Consider the following 19,539-nt stretch of genomic DNA (forward strand, 5'->3'; position numbering starts at 1 on the left):
CGGTATCCCGAGTGGTTCCAATGGGAGTGGCGAGCAGCTATTTGAACTGCAATAGACCTCAACACGTCGAGGCCATGGAAGGGGATCCAGAATCAAGTCGCAACTTCCTTCGCTCAATGTGAGATGGGAGCACACGATCAGGTTGTGCTGCCCTTCTGGAGATGGGCTGCCAGTTTGGGTGCAGGAGGTGCATGCATGAGGTGCAGCAGGCATTCCAGCCTTCCTCCGCAAGAGCGCCGCACAATGGGACGGAGATGGAGGACCAGACTCGATTTGCAGGTGGGCTCGTCCGAGAACCCCGAAATTTTGAGGCTCTGCGTGAGTAAGCAAGCAGATGGGTGTCTCTTGCCCCCACCCACACCACCATGCTGCTTCAAGTTGCTTGCTGCATGATGCATCTCCACGCCGCCCAATCATTCGAGTGTTGCATGGAGGGCTCGAACGAGTCCCACGTTGACAACAACAGATATGCTTTGGTTGACCTCTCTCGAAAGTGACTCAAAGTAGTCACACCGGTGGCGACTAACTTGAGCCACATGATTGAATTTCTTTCGCCGATTTGGCGATCCCATTACACGTCAGGCCCTGTGTCGGCTGGGAAGCTATCCCGACTACCCGGACGGGTCCTCGCAGCAGTCTCCAGACGGACCGAGAGCACCAGTTGACTGAATGTGAGCACTGGATGCAAAGAGGGGGCCCTCGGTGAGAGACTTGGGTAATTATTGGCGCGGTCGCCGTCAATGACCAAGGTCTTGGTGCCGGATCCCGATTCCCCGGAGCACCTGCGCACAAAGGACCCGGAAAAACACCATGGACGCCCTGTCTGCGCTATGTGGCACTCTCAATGCTGTGGGCCAGAGCTCTTGTGCTCGCTACCAAGCCTGCCCGTGCACCCCAGTACTGAGCGACCGAGGCGGTATCTGGCCGGCCCCTGATGCAGTGGACACAGCGAGTAGTACCGGGGAGGAGTTCCGGCACCTGCTAGCCCGCCGGTCGAGTCTGATCACAAGGCTGATCTTGGAGATCATGGTGAGGAGGTTCGTCTATTGCGGGCTACAGAGTACCCTGGCTTTCGATATAATGTTTCTAAACTGTAGATGCCCGCCATTCTCGTCGCCTTGTTTGACGAGTCCGGGAAAGGTGACACAGGATATTTCTCTTTGGACGAGGGAGTCTTCATCCTCACCTCCGATATCGTCCATCGTCGCATGATCAAACATGACCTGCTGATGTGGCACAATCTCGGGCATCCATACGTCGAAGACGGCCTTCTGCACGACGAGAAGGCGCGACAGTTCGATGGCACTGCTTACGATGTGCCGTAATGCCAGGTCTCTCGCCTCTGTAGATAAACTTGCTGGCGCAGTGCTGCCGTCCGTATAGGCAGCGCTGTCCGAAGTGACCGAGTCCACAACCCTGTTGACGTGGGCAACCACCTCGTCAGCGGTTTCCCTTGTCTGTACCTGCATCTTCTGTGCCGCCTCCTTTTTCAGGATCGCCAGGGTCACAGAGCGCCATTGGTTGACAGACTCGACAGATCCTGTGCGCGTGTAAGCCCGGAATGTCTCAGATTATACTCCGGGAGCGGCTCACTTACCGAAAGACGCCATCGTGCGCTCCGTCTCCTTGAGCTGCTGCTCTTGGTCAGGTGACAAGCCCACAAAGTAAGCTCTGAATATCCTGTGCACCAGGATCCTGGACACGACTGACTGCAGGAGATGGATCTTGGCAGTCTGGGCCAGCTCCTCGTACATGGGCACAAGTTCGGCGAGCTCCTGTAGTGCCGTCTCGCCTGCCTTGGACAGGTCAACCCTGACCTTCCGAAAGTATGTGATGACCCAGTTCTGGAGGCCATTGCCCAGATTTGCCATGCCAGACCCAAAGACCTCGTCGCTTGTGGTGCCATCAGCCCTCGTGCTGGTACTGACCCACTCCTTCAGGCCCCTGATCTGCGCCTGCAGACCTCTTATCTCGTCCTCGCGACCGTTCAGCTCTGCCCTCAGCGCGTCTCTCCAGCCCCTGGTAAGGTCTTCGGTCTCTGCCTCACGCGCACGCATCTCGTCCCGGAGCAGCCGCAGCTCGGTGTCGGTCCTCAGGAACTGCTGATTCAGCGCGCTGTGCTTGGCCTGCCAGAACGAGGCAGTCTCGCTCTCGTTGCGGGAGAGCTTATCAAGCTCCCGCTGGAACTCGGCTTCCATGAGCTCCATCTCGCGTTCCAGCATGGATATCCGCGTGTCCTTCTCCTTCAACCCAGCCTCTGCGGAGGAGACTGCCGAGACCGCGAGAGATCGTGTGCTCTGCGCATTGCTGCTACGCCGGGACAAGGGCGTTGAGGTGCCATTGCCGGTGCTCTTGAGCGGAGGGCCACTGCCGCTTGGCGTGCGAGACTGGCCTTCGGGACTCGGCGAGGAGCTGAGTTGGGCTCGGGGCGGAGCTGCAATGACGCTGCTGGTGCGCACTGCAGACGACGAGGAGGGGGAGGAGGCGGATGCGGGCAGCTCTTTTCGGGGGCTGCCGCCGCGGAAGACATGAGTCGGGCCCTTGGAGGCGGCGGAGCCTCCGCGTTTGTCTGGAGGGCTCATCGGAGCCGCAGTGTCTCGAGTCGTCTCAACCCTGGCTCAGGGCAGGAAGGATTTCGAGGAGGCGTAGCGGATGCTGCTGGATTGACGAGACAGCTGCATCATGTAGGAGACTCCGGGCGAGGGCGGGAGCTCATGGGGTTGTTGGAGTGCAAGAGTGAGTGAGTCTTGTTAAGTTGGTGCCTAGAGTCGCCTCACAGTAATCGCCCTTTCGGGAACGCTGGAGGTGGCATAGCCTCCTGTGCCTCCCAAGCTCCTGCCGGCGTTTATTAACGTCAGATGCTCGATGCAGTACCAGCGCACCGTACGTTCCTTGCCTCTTAGGTAAGCGTAGTTGTCCGCTAATAGGGAGCCCATCCATCTCCCTGTCAGCCATTTTAGTCCAGGGTCCAGGGATTAGTAGCCCCCGATCCAACCCCAGCTCAACGTCTATCTATATCTACCATGGCGAGGTCACTGACAACCCTCGCCGCAGCCGAAGCGAGCGCCATGCGCACCAGCTCCTCTTGCTTGTTTTCTCCAGTAACCATTAGCACAGCCGGGCTCTCTCCAACACATCACCACAAGGCCAATGAGCCGATTCCTCAAAGGCAGCATCAATATGGCCTCCTCCCACACGTCAAAAGCACCTCCCTTGACTCACTTCTTGTGCATCCCCCTGGTGTCGACAGCATCTCGACCGCAGCTGTCTCAGAGCATCGCATCCTTCCGGGATGATGTCACTCGGCCAAAAGCCCTAGGGGGGTTTGAACTGCCCTTTGACGCGGTCCGACCCGTGGGGACATTGCATCTTACACTGGGCATGATGTCCTTCCCAAAGGACGAGGGTCTGGACAAGGCTGTCGAGTTGCTGAAGTCGCTTAAGCTGCGGGATATCATCTCTACCGTCAAACCGCCGGTGATGCCCGGGTCCTCGGGCGGAGAAGTATCAAGTGAACAGCCACAGCCGCTGATCACGCTCAAGGGCCTGCATACCTTCCAGAAGGCCGACAAGGCTACCGTGCTCTTTGCGCCCCCGGCCGACCAGACCGGCCTCCTCCATGGGTTCTCCGAGAAGGTCAAAGCCTTGTTCAAAGAAGCAAATCTCCTGGCACCTGATGACCGGCCATTATTACTGCATGCAACCATCGTCAACACGATCTATGTCAAGGGGAACCGGAAAAAGAGGGGTGACCGGACCTTTGTCAGCGATGGTCAGGCCATCATGGATCGCTACGAAGACCAGGTCTGGCTGGAGGGCTTCCCCCTGGAAAAGATTGCCATCTGCAGGATGAGCGCCAAACCTGTAGAGGAGAACGGCACGGTAGTAGATGCTGCATACGAAGTTGAAGCTGAGGTTGAATTTTGAAGAAGCGATCCGATGGCACTCTGATGCTTCTCACTCCACTGGCTGTGAACTTAGGAATAGCTGCCCTTGTAAGAAGATTCCTCGGGTGGCTGGGAGAATCTTATAGGTCTGCCGCTCGGCTTCAGGATTGCATCGCGAGAGACAACTCTTGACGTATACACGTCATGGTGAGCGCACACAGCAAATTCTTATGCCCTTGGATGCGAAGCCTCCTCCCCCAAACAAAAGTAATTTGCGGGGGACAAAAGCCTTTGGCTAGGTTTCATTTGGCAAAGGCAGCCTCAGCACGGGGTACCAGTGAGGCGGCAGCATATCCGGTTGGGGCAGTTTCACTCATTCCTCTGACTGCCAGACTCGGCATTCCTCACCATATGGCATCCTCGTGTTGATGGCATCCTCTCATGTGCAAGTTGTGGAATCCGAGGCCGTTGCTTGAAACTGTTCTTGCCTGCCTTCCCGGCCTCCAGATATCTACTCTAGACACCAGATCTAACTTTTGGGGTTTGCAGTACTTTATGCTCAACCTGTGAAACCAGTGATGTGAATGGTACTACAGGTCGCATGCGCTGGAGTAGTAATAAACAAGGCAAGAACGGGTACACATAGAACGGCGCAATTGTGATGTCCCCAGTCCGGTCGGGTATATTTGGTGCTTCTAATGGTCTTATTGGGGGCCGCAGGACAAGACATGCATGGTGGCTGGCCCAGAACAACCCCTTCAAAGCAGGGTAGATACTACACCACCGACACCTCACCACCTTATTAATGTTTGTAAAAGACTTGAGCCATGTTCAATGCAAGCGGTCTCATGATGCGGGACCCACCGGGACTTCTGCTGAAAGTGGACTCTGAAACAAAACCATGGTATCCTGAGAGATGCTGTCCAGAGGGAATGGGCTCGGCCATTGAGTCGACTCAAGCCAAAGAGGTCAGCCTCCGGCCTCGGGGCTAATCCAACGAGCACGCATCCTGAGGGTATGCTGTAGCGAAGCAGGAGGCTGTCACGCGCCTATTGGGGGCGAACGTGCCAAATGGGAATTCGGTGGAGTTTCGACTAGGTCAAGGCTTCAATCTTCACTGGCCTCCTCATCTTCGCCACTCTTGAAGAAAATCTTAAGCTCTTTCTCGAGCTCGGCGAAATCGACCTTTACCGTCTTGAGGGCATCGGTGATCTTTTTGAGGCAGACTTCCTCATCGGGCTCGTCGGTACCGTCGAGAGTCTGCTTGTGGCCGTACTGTTGGATGACCTGGCAACTGTCTCGCACCTTGTTGAAGCCAAGTGTGGCCGAAGACCCCTTCAAAAAGTGGCCGAGGCTGGACAGTTCGTTCAGGTCCTTCTCGGCACTGGTAGAGGACGGTGGTCAGTTCATGATTGTCGAGGAGAATTTCCCACGCGCGCAGCCTTGGTCGACTGGCCTTGGTGACAATCGAGAGTCGTAAATACGAGGCGGGCGGGATCAAACCACTCACAGGGCAGTGTCCATCTTCTCGAACGTCTCCTCAACCTGCTCGAAGAAGTTGAGGACCAGAGGCTTGGAGAATTCGCGCTCGCTCTCGTCCTCATCCATCTCCAAGATCTGAGAGAAGGTGCCCATGTCGACATGGTCGCCAAAGTCTGGCAGGGCCTCCTCGTTCTGCGCAATTTGCCAGTTGTTGTCAGCGGTCATATCGATCAACAGCAAGGTGAGATGCGCCGGCGGGCCTGTGGATGACTCGGCACGGGTGGGAAAAGCAGGATCTGAAGCACATACCTCGGGCATTCTGGCAGATTCACCAACGCGCAGTGTACCTGTTACCTGGGCTACTCTCTATGAAGGGAGGGGTTCCCTAGCTGGTAGGGAGGAGCAGCAGGTGGCAGCGTGGGAGGGCGAAACCTGGTCGGTTGCTACCAAAATATACGTGGTCAGCCGCAGCGCACAGAAAAAGAACATGTGGGTCCGACGTTGCGGGCCATGAGCAGAAGCGGGCCGGTGTGATGCAAGAGGGGATGGCATGGAGGTGGCATGGGGCGGGCATCCAGAGCCCAAAATCCAGGCAGGATAGCGAGGCGATCCCACGCCCGGCGAGCCGTGTCCTTGACCCAAGCGCTCAGCAGAGTGGCTAGGATGGGCCATATCTAGTCACATTGCTTGCCCTCGTAGGAGCAACAGGCGTGGCAGGCCGGGCGACGAGGCGGTTACATTGTAGTAGCATCTACAGCAAGCTTTGCAACGAGGGAGTGCGTGGTGAGGCGCTGATGCCGGACGAAGAGGTGCGTGACGTAGTAGAATACTCACCTGACACGGGTGGGAAATATGAGTCGAGTTGACGCGGGGCTCTGACAAGTCTCACGGTCTCACCCAGAGCCGGCGAAATGAGGATATTCAGGACCGTGCCGGCGGGGGGTGGGCAGCAGGAGAGTAAGTAAGTAGGCGACTGAGGACTCTGAGTGTAAGGCCTGGTGGGGGTTAGCGCTGTGGGCGGCTGTGTGACGAGATTGACGAGGCCGTCGAGGCGTGGCTGGCCAGGGTCTCGAGTCCGGGCGGCCTACCTTGACCCAGTAGGACCAGTCAGTAGTCGAAATATGCCAGACACTGGGTGCTGGTGTAGCTACGGAGTACTGTGTACTGTGTATAGATGGAGTCCAGACAGACGGACGTCTGTCTGCCAACTGGTCGAGGGATCGGGGGTGCCTTTCCCTCGGTCATAAGGTTAGCATCAACCGAGAAACGGAAGGGAAATAAGATGTGGGTACCCTGGCAGCCCAGATGTCCCACCCGGTTGTGACTTTGTCGAACCGACCTGGTCAATGTAGGTACGGAGTACCGTGCAGGTCGCCGTGCCTGGCTGGTGGTGGGCAGGTTTCTCTGGCGGAGGGGCGGAGGGGTTGTCGCTGTGGTGAGCGTCTGAGGTCTGTCTGGGAAGGGGGGAAAAAGGGTTGCAGGGCAGGGCCACCAGATTGGGAATCTCCGTCCAGACTAATCGCCCAGACTACTACTAATAATCATCCAGTCGACACGGCCGTTGGACAGGCTGAAGCGCACCAGGGGGGCCAGTTTGTACTGTGCTATGTACGCAAATTTTCCTGTGCTTGCTCCGTCCGGCGCAGCGGCTAGTGTGAGGGTGGGCGTGGGCGGGAGCACGGAGTTTGGTAATTCAGCTATCTAAAGGTAATAATAATAGCAGGCAAGCAGGCGCCATCAATCGTCTGTGTGTGTGTGTGTGTGTGTACGTACGGGGTACTTGTGCTGCCCAGGCGCCTTGCTCGCCTGCCAGGTGCCAGTGTTGGGAGGTCCCGCGTACCGCAGCAGAGCCCGAGATGATGCGACGCTGCCCCACAGAGCGTGGCACAGGGTATCGGGGTCAAGGTAAGCCACGACGTCATTGCTTGGACCCACCTTCCCGTCTGGTCTAGGCAGGGGCATCAAAAAGTATCGGTCGCATCCACACCCAAACCCTGAGGTCAGCCCTTCCTGTTAAGTAGCCGGCAGTTTCCCTCCTGTTTCCAGCGCCATGGTCTCGCTCGCACATCAACGGCAGGGCCAGCTGTCGTGGTATAAATAAACTCGACATCGCATCTCGCACGGCATCTGGCAACACTGCTTCTCCCTTCCTGCCGCCCACGCCGGGTGCGGCTGCTGCCCTGGGTCGTCCGAGCCACCACGAGCCGAGGCGGTGTCGAGTCCACTGGAGTCGAGCCAGGGAGAGACAAAGACAGCGAGACACTCGGCCTCAACCCAGGTATCGGTACGGAGTACAGCCCCCAACCTCGAGGATCCCACTCACCGTTCGTCACCTCCCTTACGGCGAGCCGGCCCTCGTTGATATCCTGCACAGCTCCTGCCCTCCTCCCAGCGAGATGGTGTGATCTGTCAGTAGATCATCGAGGCACGTGCGAATGGGGCCTTGGTGACGCGGGCAGACGGGCAGACTGGTGACGGCACGACCAATCCTGCCAGCCTGACAGACTGCAACTGCTTGCCAGCCTGCCAGCCTGCAACATGATCCCCCGGCCCTCCGTGTGGTGTGTGCGGCTCCACGCCTACAAGACCTGCCCGGCCCCGACAACCGCCATGCCAGACCCAGGGCGCATCGATGGCCAGTGGCTTCTACCGATGTGGCCATGATCTGCGCCCTGACCATCTGGACTTCACCCGCCCGACCTCACTCTTGTTCAACCATCCGAAGCGCCCCCGATCCAACCCCCAGGCAGCCAGGCAGCCCAGGCAGCCCAGGCAGGACAAGCCCGCCCGCGGCACCCAGGGCCCTACAGGCATTGCACATTGGCTTGGCTGGCCTGGGGCACACTTTCCTAATCGGACAGCCGATGACTCCACTGTTTCTTGCTTAATGGGCCCTGGTATTACAACGTCCCTGGCACACGGCAATCGACCGAGAAGGCCTGGTTACCCCAGCGCACCTCGTACTGGTACATTGGGCCGCACTGCGGAACGACAACGGATCCAGTCGGTGAGGACCAGAACAGGCGTGTCGACGACGGTCGGATCATTCTTGGTCTTTGAGTGCGGTGAGCTGTGTCTTGCCCGCCGGCCATACCGGCCAAATCTGCACGTTGGATGTGCTCAATTAGACTCTGAGTTTTCAGACGGTAGACTCCATTGTGCTCCAGCCACACCTCTGGGCAACGGGCTCCCGTGCGGACGCTGTATCGAGACAAGATCACTGTCCAGCCACAGGCCTTGTCCTAGCGCAGCTGCCGAGCTTTATCCACCTGACCCAACCCGTTGCGATCGGACAACACATGGCTGTCTGCAATTGACGACCACGCGTAGTTGACTGATTCTCAGGATGCGCCACACATTTCCAGTCTTTCGCTTCGCATGTTACCCATCACATCCATCCGTTACAGAGTTCTTGGTAGCGACTCTAGCTTGGACGGCGCCTCGAGCTTCTTTAAAGCATCGCCCGAGGCATTCCACTGCTCAGACGTCATATGGCTCACGCGTCATACCTTTACGGTTCCAAGGCTGCATGCAGATGCACTAGACTGGCTTGGGTATCCCTGGATTCGGGATCCTGCACTTCTTTCCGGCAATTTGCAGGGATTGTCATAGGAGTTACCTGCCGGCGAGACCCCTACTCGAGTAGGAAAATGTTGTTTTTCCTGCCCGCAATGGCCCCGACAAATCCGCGGGCCTGGTTGAGGCCGTCGCACATGGACCGCCAGGGCGCACTATTCCTTCCAATGACTGGGCCAGTTCAGGCCATCCGGTACGTGAACGGATGTATCCTCCGGGCTTCCAACTCCCGTCGCTAGCCCCAAGATGTTGGATGAGGCTGTTGGGGACCGGCGGCCATGCGGCAACTTCCGGAACAAGCGGCCCTTCACAACCTGCCCGTATCACGGCTTCCGCTTCGGCGGCATGCCTTGTGGCTTACAAACATATCCAATCGTGATATGACATTTTTCCTTGATGAGCTTCTCATACTGTCAACTCAGCGAGGCAGCACGAATCGGATGCTTATAATCATTGTGGGTCACGAGGTCGCTCTCCGCGCGGCTAATAGTGCCCTTTTCATGCTCGCATCCAAGGATTTGTCTTGCGGGGTTGGCTGATCCACAAAATGTGGGCGAGCTATCCCACCACCGCTCCAGTTTCCTGTGGTATGGAGAAACCCGACAGTTCAAGCACAGAGATCGGATAAAGGAGAATGATTAGCATTTATTCGCCGCAAAGTAAGCCATGACAAATCGTTCGCGCGGGAGTATTTGTCCGCCTCAAAGCAACTACTTGGCGCGCAACTAGCCGTCGAAAGATCCCCATAATTTGACTGAAAGTTGTGTCGAGAGGGGAGGAGAGCAGTCCAACAGTACGGAGTAGAACAAACTCGCCCAGGAAAAAAGTCATGCACACGAAGGTGCTAGAGTTACGCCTCTTCAGAAGAAAAAAAAAACAGGTTTTTTGACAGTTTCCCCGGCCAGTAGCCTTCCCTCGACCCACGTTCTGGCCGAGTCCATAGATGCAAGTCCGCCGTGAGACCGGCCCGCCTGCCTGCCGAAAGAGTGACCATTATCGACGCCAACAGGACATAGTGCCCTGATGCCTCTTCTAGGGTGCAGTCGGCCGACTCCGCACGTCAACATAAAGGGTGATTACCCAAGGCGGAAATTGGCACCTCGTCGTGGCGCGAAGTCTAGGCGTCGGACTCGGAGTCGCTGTGCTTCCTCTGGAACCGTTGTCTCGGATGGCAGCCGGCAGGACGTGGTCACGACGAGTGCTTGAGGAGGTCCCCAGGCACCGTCACGGCGGGGCTGGCCCCACGGCTGTGTGGGTAAGCCACGCCCCGTTCCGCACCACGAAAGTGATCGATTGCATCGACCATCGCTGCCTGTCATCTGCCATCGGTCTCGGAAAGCAACAAGTGGGTGATCGTTGTACTTGCTCCTCTTAGGACCATGCCACTTTGGACGCAACGCTCAGAAGCCAGGCAGCATCTTGCCAGCCGCCTTGTTCAGCCTTAGGGGCGGGCATCCTTTGCTCGGACAAAATGCTAGCCCCCTCGAATTGCCTCTCGTAAGGCGTCTCGGGTGTAGATATCTCTGCCTCGCCTTCGGAACCCTCCCCATCGGGGTCATCGTCCTCGTCATTCTCTTCTACGGAGGCCAGAGTCCACCCAAAAATGTTCCCAAACCAAGTGCCCGGCCGGGACTGCCCATTTTTGACCAGCCTCCTCACGTCGGCCTCGTCATCCTGATCCGCCTCGCCGTCGAGGCCAATGGCCTCCAGCTTCTCGTCGAGGTTGACGAAATCCGGGCCGGGGGTGAAGTCCCCAGGCGGGCCATGCGAAGCAAAGTAGCCCTCGATGCTGGCCCTCTCGCCAGGCGTGATCAGCTGGGTACGGCTACCCGTCCGGCTGGCGTGGAAGCTCCCGGTGCGGCTGACCAGTGGCGAGTCGTCGCCCTCAAATACGCCCATGCTACCCCTCCGGCTGGCGTGCTTGCTCGCGATCGCGTTCTCGCGGGCTATCCTCTCCCTCTCGAACATGTCCGGGTCATGGTCGTCGTCCTCGTCCTCACGATCGGCCTGCATACCTGTCAGGCTGGTCGAGCTCGCGCGGGAGACCAGCCATGACTGGCCTTTGGACTCTCTGGTCTCGCTGCTGATCAGAACACCGGCGCGGAGGAGCCAATCGCTGTCGGTCCTGCCACGGGCAGATGCGGGCTCTTCCCTTCTCGACCCGCGCCTCTGCCCGCCAGGTGATGTGGTGCCGGACCTGGGAGGCCTGCCCTGTGGGCCTATATGAATGGCGGACTTGCTCTTTGGCAATGGGGTCGCGGAGCCCTGGCGGGAGTGGTGTCGAGTCCTGGAGCTCGCCCGCCGCGGAGAGCGGCTCAGCAGCGAGGGCGTGGTGGGGGCAGACTTGCCCTGGATATACGAAGTGGAATAGGTTTGAATGTTCAGTTCGGTAAACATGATCTCAGTGTCGTTGATTGGAAGCTTTGTGGTCAACGGGGCAAGGGATAGGTGGTTGAGGTTCGTCGAGGAGCGGTTCTTGCGGCGGCCCTGGCTCGAATGCTGGTTATAAGCAGATGCTGCGTCCATATTGACGTGATTGATGCCACTTTGGGGCAGATCAGGCCAGCGACCAAGTGCTATTTCCGGGGGTTGTTGTGGCGGGTGTGCACAGCAAAGCAATGACCGGGCAGGCCGTTGCAACGGGCAATTGACGCGGCTACTTGCTTGTGACAGTGGCACAGGGGGTCGTGTGCGTGCGGGTGTCTGAGTAGGAAACGGCTGATGTGTGGTCTGATGGGGCCCTGTGGATTGACTCTTGTGATGTGCCTGTCGTGGTCAGCGGTTGGGGGCAGCAGCAGCAGCGTGTCGCATCTCCCCGGATTATGAGATGTTCTTGTTTCCGCTTGGGGCAACGCGAGGGCCAGGAGGGCCAGAAGGTGGGCAGAGGTGGGGTGGGGTCCTTGGGCCGAAGAAAAAGCTAACGAGTAACCGAACGGGACCGGCCAGGCCCAAGAGAGCTCTTTCCTCCTCAGCTCATCAGCCGTGGCCCGTGGGCCGAGGGACAAATGCCCGTGGTTTGACAATCCCTGACGTCTGTTATCAAGGGAAATAAATCGATATCAGTACAAAATTTGTTTCCCATTGTTCTGAGCCTGGGATTCATACTCCGTACGCCACCGCACCCTGGCCCAGAACTGACAGAAGTAGACCACAGTACGACTCTGGGGGGCAGAGAGCAAGGACTTCGTAGAAGCTTGTGGGTAGGCAGACTGTGAGATGCACTGTGAAATGCATGTGCACGCATGCGTGCATGTATGGCCTAAAAAAAATTGACTGAAGGTGACCATTTCCTTGCAGCACACACAGTGCGTGTAGCCAACACGGTACCACCACATCCAGACTCATCTCACCCTCGCAAACAGGCCTGGCAACGACTCTTCTTTTGACCTTTCTGGTCTTCACCAGCAAAAGAGCCGCTGTCAAAGTCATCAAGCCGTTGTAAAGGTCCTTTGCGGAAAGGCAGTTGGTGCTGGCCAGGGTCTCATCGCTCGTTGAACTCCAGTACGATGAGAAATCTTCGCAACATCTGCCACAAAGTCGGCAAGGCCCCGTCAGATATCACGGCAACATGCTGGGACCCCAGCAAGGATGAGGTGCTAGTCACCTGCGGCCCAACTGCTCCAGACCACAAGATCGAGCTCCTGAGGGTGGTTGACGATGTCAGCCGTCAGGACCCGGCATTCCCACTGTGAGCCTGCCCCCAGTTTCTTATCACGGCCACGGCCGCTTAGAACAGCCATATACTAACACCAGTACAGGCTTTGCGAACAGATAGCCTCGTGGGACGCCCCAAGCCCAAATCCAGACTTGCCGGTCGACCGTGTCGTGAGCCTGCACTACTTCAGTGACACCACGACGGCAAGTCTCGTCCTCGAGGGTGGCGACCTCATCATTGTGCAGGAGGGCTTGAACCCTGGAGATGTTCACATCGAGATCATGGGCTCCATAGACGCCGGTATCACAGCTGCGCGGTGGTCTCCGGACGAGGAGTTGCTGCTCATCGCCACCAAGGAAGGGAATGTGGTCTTCATGAGCCGTGCCTTCGATGGCATCGCCGAGGCTGCCATGACCCCCGCCGACCTGGAGGCGTCTAAGCATGTCAGCGTTGGCTGGGGCAAGAAGGAGACCCAGTTCCAGGGCAGGGGCGCCAAGGCAAAGGCTCTTCGTGATCCCACGATACCCGAGAAGGTAGACCAGGGAACTCTCAGCCCCGCCGACGACGGGTGCACGGTGGTCAGCTGGAGAGGAGATGGCGCCTATGTGGCTATCAATTCTGTCGAGGCCGGGTCACGAAGGATCATCCGCGTCTACAGTCGAGAGGGTGCTCTCGACAGCGTGAGCGAGCCGGTGGACGGACTGGAAGGCGCTTTGAGTTGGAGACCCTCCGGCAACCTCCTGGCAGGCATTCAACGCTTTTCTGATCATGTTGATGTCGTCTTCTTTGAGAGGAACGGACTGAGGCATGGTCAGTTCACAATACGCTCAAGTGAACCTCTTGATAACCCCTCTCTGAGTATCAAGTTGGAATGGAACGCGGACTCGACGGTGCTCGCAGTCTCGTTCGGCAGTACCGTTCAGCTTTGGACCACGGGCAACTACCACTGGTACTTGAAGCAGGAAATCTTGCTGAAATCGCCCTTTTCGCTTGCTTCGTGGCACCCGGAAAAGGCGTTGCGCCTTGCAGTTGCCGACACAGGTTGCTATCCCCATCAAGTACTCCTTCAGAAGACACTGCTGACAGAGATAAAGACAACATACTTCACACCGAGTTCACACTGGCTGTGACGCGAGGCTCGCTGATGCCACCCGACGACTTCGGAGCAGTTGCGGTCATCGATGGCAAGACGGTGAAGATAACACCTTTCAGAACTGCGAATGTGCCTCCACCCATGTCCATGTTCGAAATATCGGCCAGCCACACCGTGATTGACGTTGCCTTTGCCCCAAACAACGACACGATGGCTGTATTGCACCACAATGGTGTGGACCTGTACGAGTGGCAGACGAAGAACGGTCGATCGCTGGTTCCAAGACTTCTCTCTAAACTTGATGCCGAGATGGACGGATTGATGAGAACAGCCCTCCAGGTCTGCTTTGCGTCAAGCTATCAACCTCGTGTGCTCTACTTCAATGATGGGCTTAACATCTGCCGGCTGGGCTTCAAGTCTGATGCAGGCGATCTCATAATAGATGACCTGACGCCGCTTGAGGAGGAGGTTCTCTTCACGCAGACAGCCTCGTTCACCAAGGCATCAGACAATGGGTCCCTCGCCGAGGCTTGTGTCCAGACTAGATCGGGGAAGCTGTTCCGCTTGTCGGAGAAGGACGATGCGTTAGGGCCTATGGTTGTCCGCTTCCCGCTTCAGCTCCCATGGGTTGAGACCTTCGAGATCAACGGCGAGTTCATCGCTTTCGGCTTGTCAAGAAGTGGTCACCTTTACGCGAATTCTCACCTGCTCGTCAAGAACTGTACATCATTCCTAGTTACTTGCGACCACCTGGTGTTCACAACAAGCAACCACTTCTTGAAATTTGTGCACCTGGGCAAGCCAGAAGGTTCGTATCAGATGTCTCTTATTTTCGATAGGTTCTGTGCTGACTTGGACCAGATCTCAACGTGCCTGCTGATGACCCGGAGCATGATGAGAGATGCCGAAGTCTCGAGAGAGGTGCCAGACTTGTCACAGCTACGCCAACGACCATGAGTGTTGTGCTTCAAATGCCTCGTGGAAACCTGGAAACTATCTATCCTCGAGCCATGGTCCTAGCTGGTATTCGGTCTTTGGTTGACGCCAAAGAATATGGAAAGGCCTTTGCTCACTGCAGAACGCAGCGAGTGGACATGAACATACTCTATGATCACAAGCCGGACCAATTCCTATCGAACGTCGACCTTTTCTTGGACCAGCTTGGCGATGTGGCACATATCGATTTGTTCCTAGCCTCTCTCGGCGAGGACGATGTCACCGAGACAATGTACAAAAACACGAAAACATCCAAGGAGACGGCAACGGCAGACTTGAACTCGTCAAGTCAAGAGAAACCAGCCGTTCCAAGCAAAGGGGGCTCGAAGGTGAACAGAATATGCGACTCCGTCTTGGAAACACTAAAGAGTCGGAAAGACACAAACTTACAAAACATCATCACGGCCAACGTCTGCAAAAACCCACCAGCTCTCGAAGATGGTCTGATTGAAGTGGCCAAGTTGATGCAGGAAGATGAAGCAATGGCGGAGAAGGCGGTCGAACACATATGCTTCTTGCAAGACGTCAACAGGCTTTACGACCACGCGCTGGGACTTTACAATCTCGACCTTGCTCTACTGGTTGCCCAACAGTCACAACGAGATCCAAGGGAGTATCTCCCATTCATTCAAAGTCTACACCAACTCCCTGAGCTCAGACGCAAGTTCACCATCGACGACCACCTGAACCGCCGGGAGAAAGCATTGCAGCACCTGCACGCCCTCGACGTCTTCGAAGAGGTCCAGAGCTACACGACGAAATACAAGCTATACCAGACCGCGCTCAGACTCTACCGCTACGACGCCGAGCGGCACAGCATCCTCACAGACCTGTACGCCAACTACCTCGAATCACAGTCCAAGAACCGCGAGGCGGGTCTCGCCTTCGAATCCCTCAACAACTTCACCCGCGCCACAGCCTGCTACCGTGCCGCCGGCGCGACCTGCTGGCGCGAGTGCCTCTTCACCGCGCAGCAGCAGGACCCGCCCATGTCAGGCGACGCCTTCTCGGAGCTCGCCACGACCCTGGCGGAGGCGCTCTGGGAGGCCAAGGACTACTCGTCCGCGGCGACGATCCACCTCGACTACCTCGACTCCCTGGACCAGGCGATCAAGTGCCTGTGCAAGGGGTACCACTTCGCGGACGCGATGCGGCTGGCGGCGCGGCACGGCCGGGCGGACGAGCTCCTCCAGGGCGCCGTGGACGGCGGGCTCGCGGAAGCGCTGTCGGGAACGACCGAGTTCCTCGCGGACTGCAAGGCGCAGCTCAAGGCGCAGGTGCCCCGGCTGGCGGAGCTCCGGCGCAAGGCGATCGAGGACCCGCTGGCCTTCTACGAGGGCGAGCGCCCGGGGGCCTTTGCGGACCTGCCGGACGACGTGTCGATCGCGGCCTCGAGCCGCGTCAGCACCAGCGCGTCGCTGTTCACGCGGTACACCGGGAAGCAGGGCAGCGTCGGCACCGTGGGGTCCAACGTCTCCCGCGCGACCAGCAAGAACCGCCGGCGCGAGGAGAAGAAGCGCGCCCGCGGCCGCAAGGGCACCGTGTACGAGGCCGAGTACCTCGTCAACAGCGTGCGGAGGCTGGTGGAGCGCGTCGAGGGGAGCAAGGGGGAGGCGGAGAGGCTTGTGTTTGGGCTCATGAGGCGGGGCATGGCGGAGCGCGCCAGGGCCGTCGAGGCGCTCATGGATGAGGTCGTCGGCGCCTGCAGGGCTGCGGTGGTAGAGGTCTTCGGGGAGCCTGAAGACCAACAGCAGCAGGCGCAGCAACAGGAGTTGGAGGATGGGGCGATGGGCGCGGAGGAGTACAGGCCTTCCGGGGCGGATGCGGTGCTCTATGCGTCGTTGGACGCCGTCAATGGCCGGCAGATTGCTCCTGTTATCACGGCGTTTTCGAAACTGACGCTTTTGGGACAATGATTGCGGGTGGATTTTTCATGATCGAACCATGTGCAATATCAAGGGGTAGGGGCGCATCATAGCATTTCATTGCACGCATAGCTGGGTAGAACAAGCACATTTCTGCTCGGAACATCAGGGGTGAATGCCCCCGGGGGCCTTTCCTCGACCTTAAGCGCCGCCCATGCTATATTATATGGTATGGCATTGTTATACAGTTTGTATCTGTTTTTCTCATACATAATCATGGTGCCGGTGCCGGTGCTGGACTTGCCGGGGTCTCGATCCCGGCAATGCCAGCCCCAGCCAGCGTGCGATTCCTGTTCCTCGCCATGACCTCGCCGATCTTGGCCAGCATATCCTCCGACAGCTCCGGCTGGCCGCGCGCCTTCCTCTCCGCCTTGATCTTGGCGTTGAGCTCCTGGACCGGCGTGCTCATGGTCTTGATGGACCTCTTGCGCGCGGCCTTCTCGGCCTCCTCGGCCTCCTTCTTGGCAATGTACGACTCCTCGTGGCGCGTGCGGAACTTGGAGTAGCGGTTGCGCAGCTCGTCTATGACCTCGGCCGGCATGGGCGGCCGCAGCAGCGTGGGCACGAACGTCTTCTCCTCGACGTCGATGCGCAGCGTGTCGCACGCGTTGTCATCAAACGTGCCCTCCAGCTCCTGCCTCTCGGCGTCCTCGAAGGCCTTGGGCCACGGGATCTCGACGTTCAGGCCTGGCACCACGCGCGACCAGCTCTCGCGCCCCGTGACCTTGTCCTTGTAGTAGTTGCGGACCACGAGCTCGTTGATGATCACATCACGGGTCACGCCTGATATGGGGTCCTTGAGGGGATGGACGAGGCGGACGGCGTTGATGGGGGCACGGTACTCGGTGGCTTGGACATGGATCGGCTTCTGGCCCTTCTGCAGATTTGACATGTACTCCGGGACAGTGAAGTTTTGCTGTATGGGCCAAGGCGGTTAGCTCGCCGGTGCGTCCTGGGCCACGCCGAATGTGGCCCGCATGTCACGCCAATGGACAAGCTCACCTTCAGATTATCCCCTTCCAGCGCGACGAACCCGCCTTCCTCCTGGACGTATTGGATAGTGCTGATCTTGCCAGCGTCTGGGCCTTCCATGACGGCCACCCGATCACCTGCCTTGATGCACAGGGTCTTGCGACCGCCCGCCCACCGGCAGGCCAGGTCCCTCTGCTTCTCTGGTAGGGTGTCCGCCAGGTTGCGGCGGAGGCTGATGGAGCCCCAGTAGGCGCCGGTCTCGTCCCTCAGGGGGGTGTCGCGCTGGGGGGCCAGGGGGCCCATCTCCCAGTCCTCTCGCCGCCTGCGCACGGCGTCCCTCAGCGAGGCGTGTGTCTCCTGTGTGCCGCCCATGCGCTGCTTGAAATCCTCCCGCTGGCGCGCCATCTTCAACATCTTGCTCCCCTTCTTTGCTCGCCGTATGGCCTGTCGCTCGGCCTGGGCCGTCCGCCGCATGAGCTTCTGCATCGTGGGGTTGGTCTGAGGCCGCAATGCCACATGCAGCCGAAGCAAGGTAGGGAGTCTTTTTTTCGCCGCTGCTCCACCGAGGTGGCCCGACCAGAACAATTGAAACCTGCTCAGAGAGCTCCGTGCAAGAGGGCCAGGTGTTGTCGAGCCCAAGAAATCTGGCAGCCGTCGAATTGGCTGGCTGTCGACGCGGTCCAATCTGCGATGTAGGTCGGCTTGGAGGCAGGGGAATTTTTGAGCTCGGGCCATTTGGCGGCAGGCAGCTCGGATTGGGAAGGCCGTTGATCAGTGCAGCCTCTGGCTGGTTGGCAACCAAGGCAACTTGGTACCCGCGGGCCCGATGCAACCTTCCAATTGCTGGTAAAGCCCACACAGCACGCTACATAGAATCTAGACCATCTAGCATATTTCAACTACATGTCTTCATATCAAGGCTGTCCTCGGCAATGCTATGAAACAGCGGCATGAAAGCCGCCTGGGATGGATGGATCGCATGGCCCCTCCTGGTTGTGGGCAACCTTCGACGGCATGGGAAAGAGAATGCATTCGGGGTTTGAAAGAAATATCCCACTAGACTCCCTAAGCGGTAATTCCATGAGAGCACAGGTTGCGACAAGCGAGTCTTGGGGATATTATAGGGTTGAGCTATATCGACAGCTCACGGAGGCACGCACAGCAGTTCTCATTGACAAAGCGGCCATTCATGTGCCGTTTCGACTGCCCATGGCCTCGATGGCGGCCGTCTATGCTGCTCAAGCGTTGGCCTAGCCAGATTGGTGTTGCCTCGTGGTGTTCGTGCGAAGAGGTCAGCTGAACAGAACCTGCCCGGCCTATGCTAGATCCGAAGGAGCATGTGGAAGCCTCCCTCAAGCTTGTGAGGGTGTCTCGAGTTGTACTCTTCGCAGTGTCGTCTCTACTCTGTGAATACCGCACTGCCCTGGGGACCGAGACGACGTCCCACCGTTGCCTGCCCAGTATGAACCTTCCTCATCGAAAGGCAGGAACACATGATGTCCGTCAGGCCGCAATACATATATTGCAGCGGGACCTGGGCAAAGAATCGGTATCTGTGGTCCCCTTGCTGCCGGTGAACGACTCGCCCCCATCCGACGTTGTCCCGCCGCAGCCGCAGTTCCTCCCTCACAGCGGGCCAGCAGGCCAGCCCAGCATGGCAGTGGGCAGTGGGCGGTGGTGTTGAGTCGGATGTGTGAAACCGGCTTCTTGCACGGTCTCGAGGTTGCTTGCCAGGAGATGCTTGCGAAAGAGGGAAAACTCAGAGGTTGGACCACGGCGACGGCGGGGTGGCTGGAGTCAAGCTCGATCGATCCATACCGCCCTACGGAGTACCATAGTACACAGCACTCCGTAATTGGACTCGACCCTGTCGCGCATGGACCGACCCAACAGCTGCTTGCTGTGCAGACTTCAGACTTCAGACTGTGTAGATCTAGACGGTGCTCCCGAAGC

The 19,539-nt window shown here is 58.1% G+C and overlaps 6 protein-coding genes across 6 annotated transcripts; 2 read left to right on the plus strand and 4 right to left on the minus strand.

Moving 5' to 3' along the window:
* Nucleotides 1–571: 571 nt before the first annotated feature.
* On the minus strand, nucleotides 572–2,582 carry KVR01_005785 (uncharacterized protein; the record flags this gene model as incomplete). Its single annotated transcript, XM_044791571.1, has 3 exons — nucleotides 572–838; nucleotides 1,065–1,540; nucleotides 1,598–2,582. 3 exons carry the CDS (start codon nucleotides 2,580–2,582, stop codon nucleotides 572–574), a joined length of 1,728 nt encoding a protein of 575 aa, XP_044644588.1.
* A 401-nt stretch (nucleotides 2,583–2,983) lies between these two features.
* On the minus strand, nucleotides 2,984–7,040 carry KVR01_005897 (uncharacterized protein). The gene is made up of 6 exons (XM_044793739.1): nucleotides 6,662–7,040; nucleotides 6,458–6,599; nucleotides 6,204–6,364; nucleotides 5,679–5,812; nucleotides 5,398–5,561; nucleotides 2,984–5,271 (listed from the first exon to the last, which is right to left on the minus strand). The coding sequence occupies exons 4-6, from the start codon at nucleotides 5,685–5,687 to the stop codon at nucleotides 4,995–4,997; spliced, it is 450 nt and encodes a 149-aa protein (XP_044644700.1). The 5' UTR covers nucleotides 5,688–5,812; nucleotides 6,204–6,364; nucleotides 6,458–6,599; nucleotides 6,662–7,040; the 3' UTR covers nucleotides 2,984–4,994.
* Nucleotides 3,151–3,927, plus strand: KVR01_006124 (uncharacterized protein; the record flags this gene model as incomplete). Its single annotated transcript, XM_044785973.1, has 1 exon — nucleotides 3,151–3,927. One exon carries the CDS (start codon nucleotides 3,151–3,153, stop codon nucleotides 3,925–3,927), a length of 777 nt encoding a protein of 258 aa, XP_044644927.1.
* On the plus strand, nucleotides 7,036–16,765 carry KVR01_006046 (Elongator subunit IKI3). Its single transcript, XM_044788645.1, has 4 exons — nucleotides 7,036–12,633; nucleotides 12,704–13,641; nucleotides 13,695–14,501; nucleotides 14,555–16,765. The coding sequence occupies exons 1-4, from the start codon at nucleotides 12,452–12,454 to the stop codon at nucleotides 16,603–16,605; spliced, it is 3,978 nt and encodes a 1,325-aa protein (XP_044644849.1). The 5' UTR covers nucleotides 7,036–12,451; the 3' UTR covers nucleotides 16,606–16,765.
* KVR01_006140 (uncharacterized protein) lies at nucleotides 10,317–11,471 on the minus strand (the record flags this gene model as incomplete). Its single annotated transcript, XM_044787170.1, has 1 exon — nucleotides 10,317–11,471. One exon carries the CDS (start codon nucleotides 11,469–11,471, stop codon nucleotides 10,317–10,319), a length of 1,155 nt encoding a protein of 384 aa, XP_044644943.1.
* Nucleotides 16,745–18,309, minus strand: KVR01_006177 (uncharacterized protein). The gene is made up of 2 exons (XM_044783522.1): nucleotides 17,617–18,309; nucleotides 16,745–17,530 (listed from the first exon to the last, which is right to left on the minus strand). Exons 1-2 carry the CDS (start codon nucleotides 18,070–18,072, stop codon nucleotides 16,829–16,831), a joined length of 1,158 nt encoding a protein of 385 aa, XP_044644980.1. The 5' UTR covers nucleotides 18,073–18,309; the 3' UTR covers nucleotides 16,745–16,828.
* Between the last annotated feature and the right edge of the window lie 1,230 nt (nucleotides 18,310–19,539).

This window comes from Diaporthe batatas (genome assembly GCF_019321695.1).
Source record: "Diaporthe batatas strain CRI 302-4 chromosome Unknown Contig00006, whole genome shotgun sequence".
Classification (NCBI taxonomy): domain Eukaryota; kingdom Fungi; phylum Ascomycota; class Sordariomycetes; order Diaporthales; family Diaporthaceae; genus Diaporthe; species Diaporthe batatas.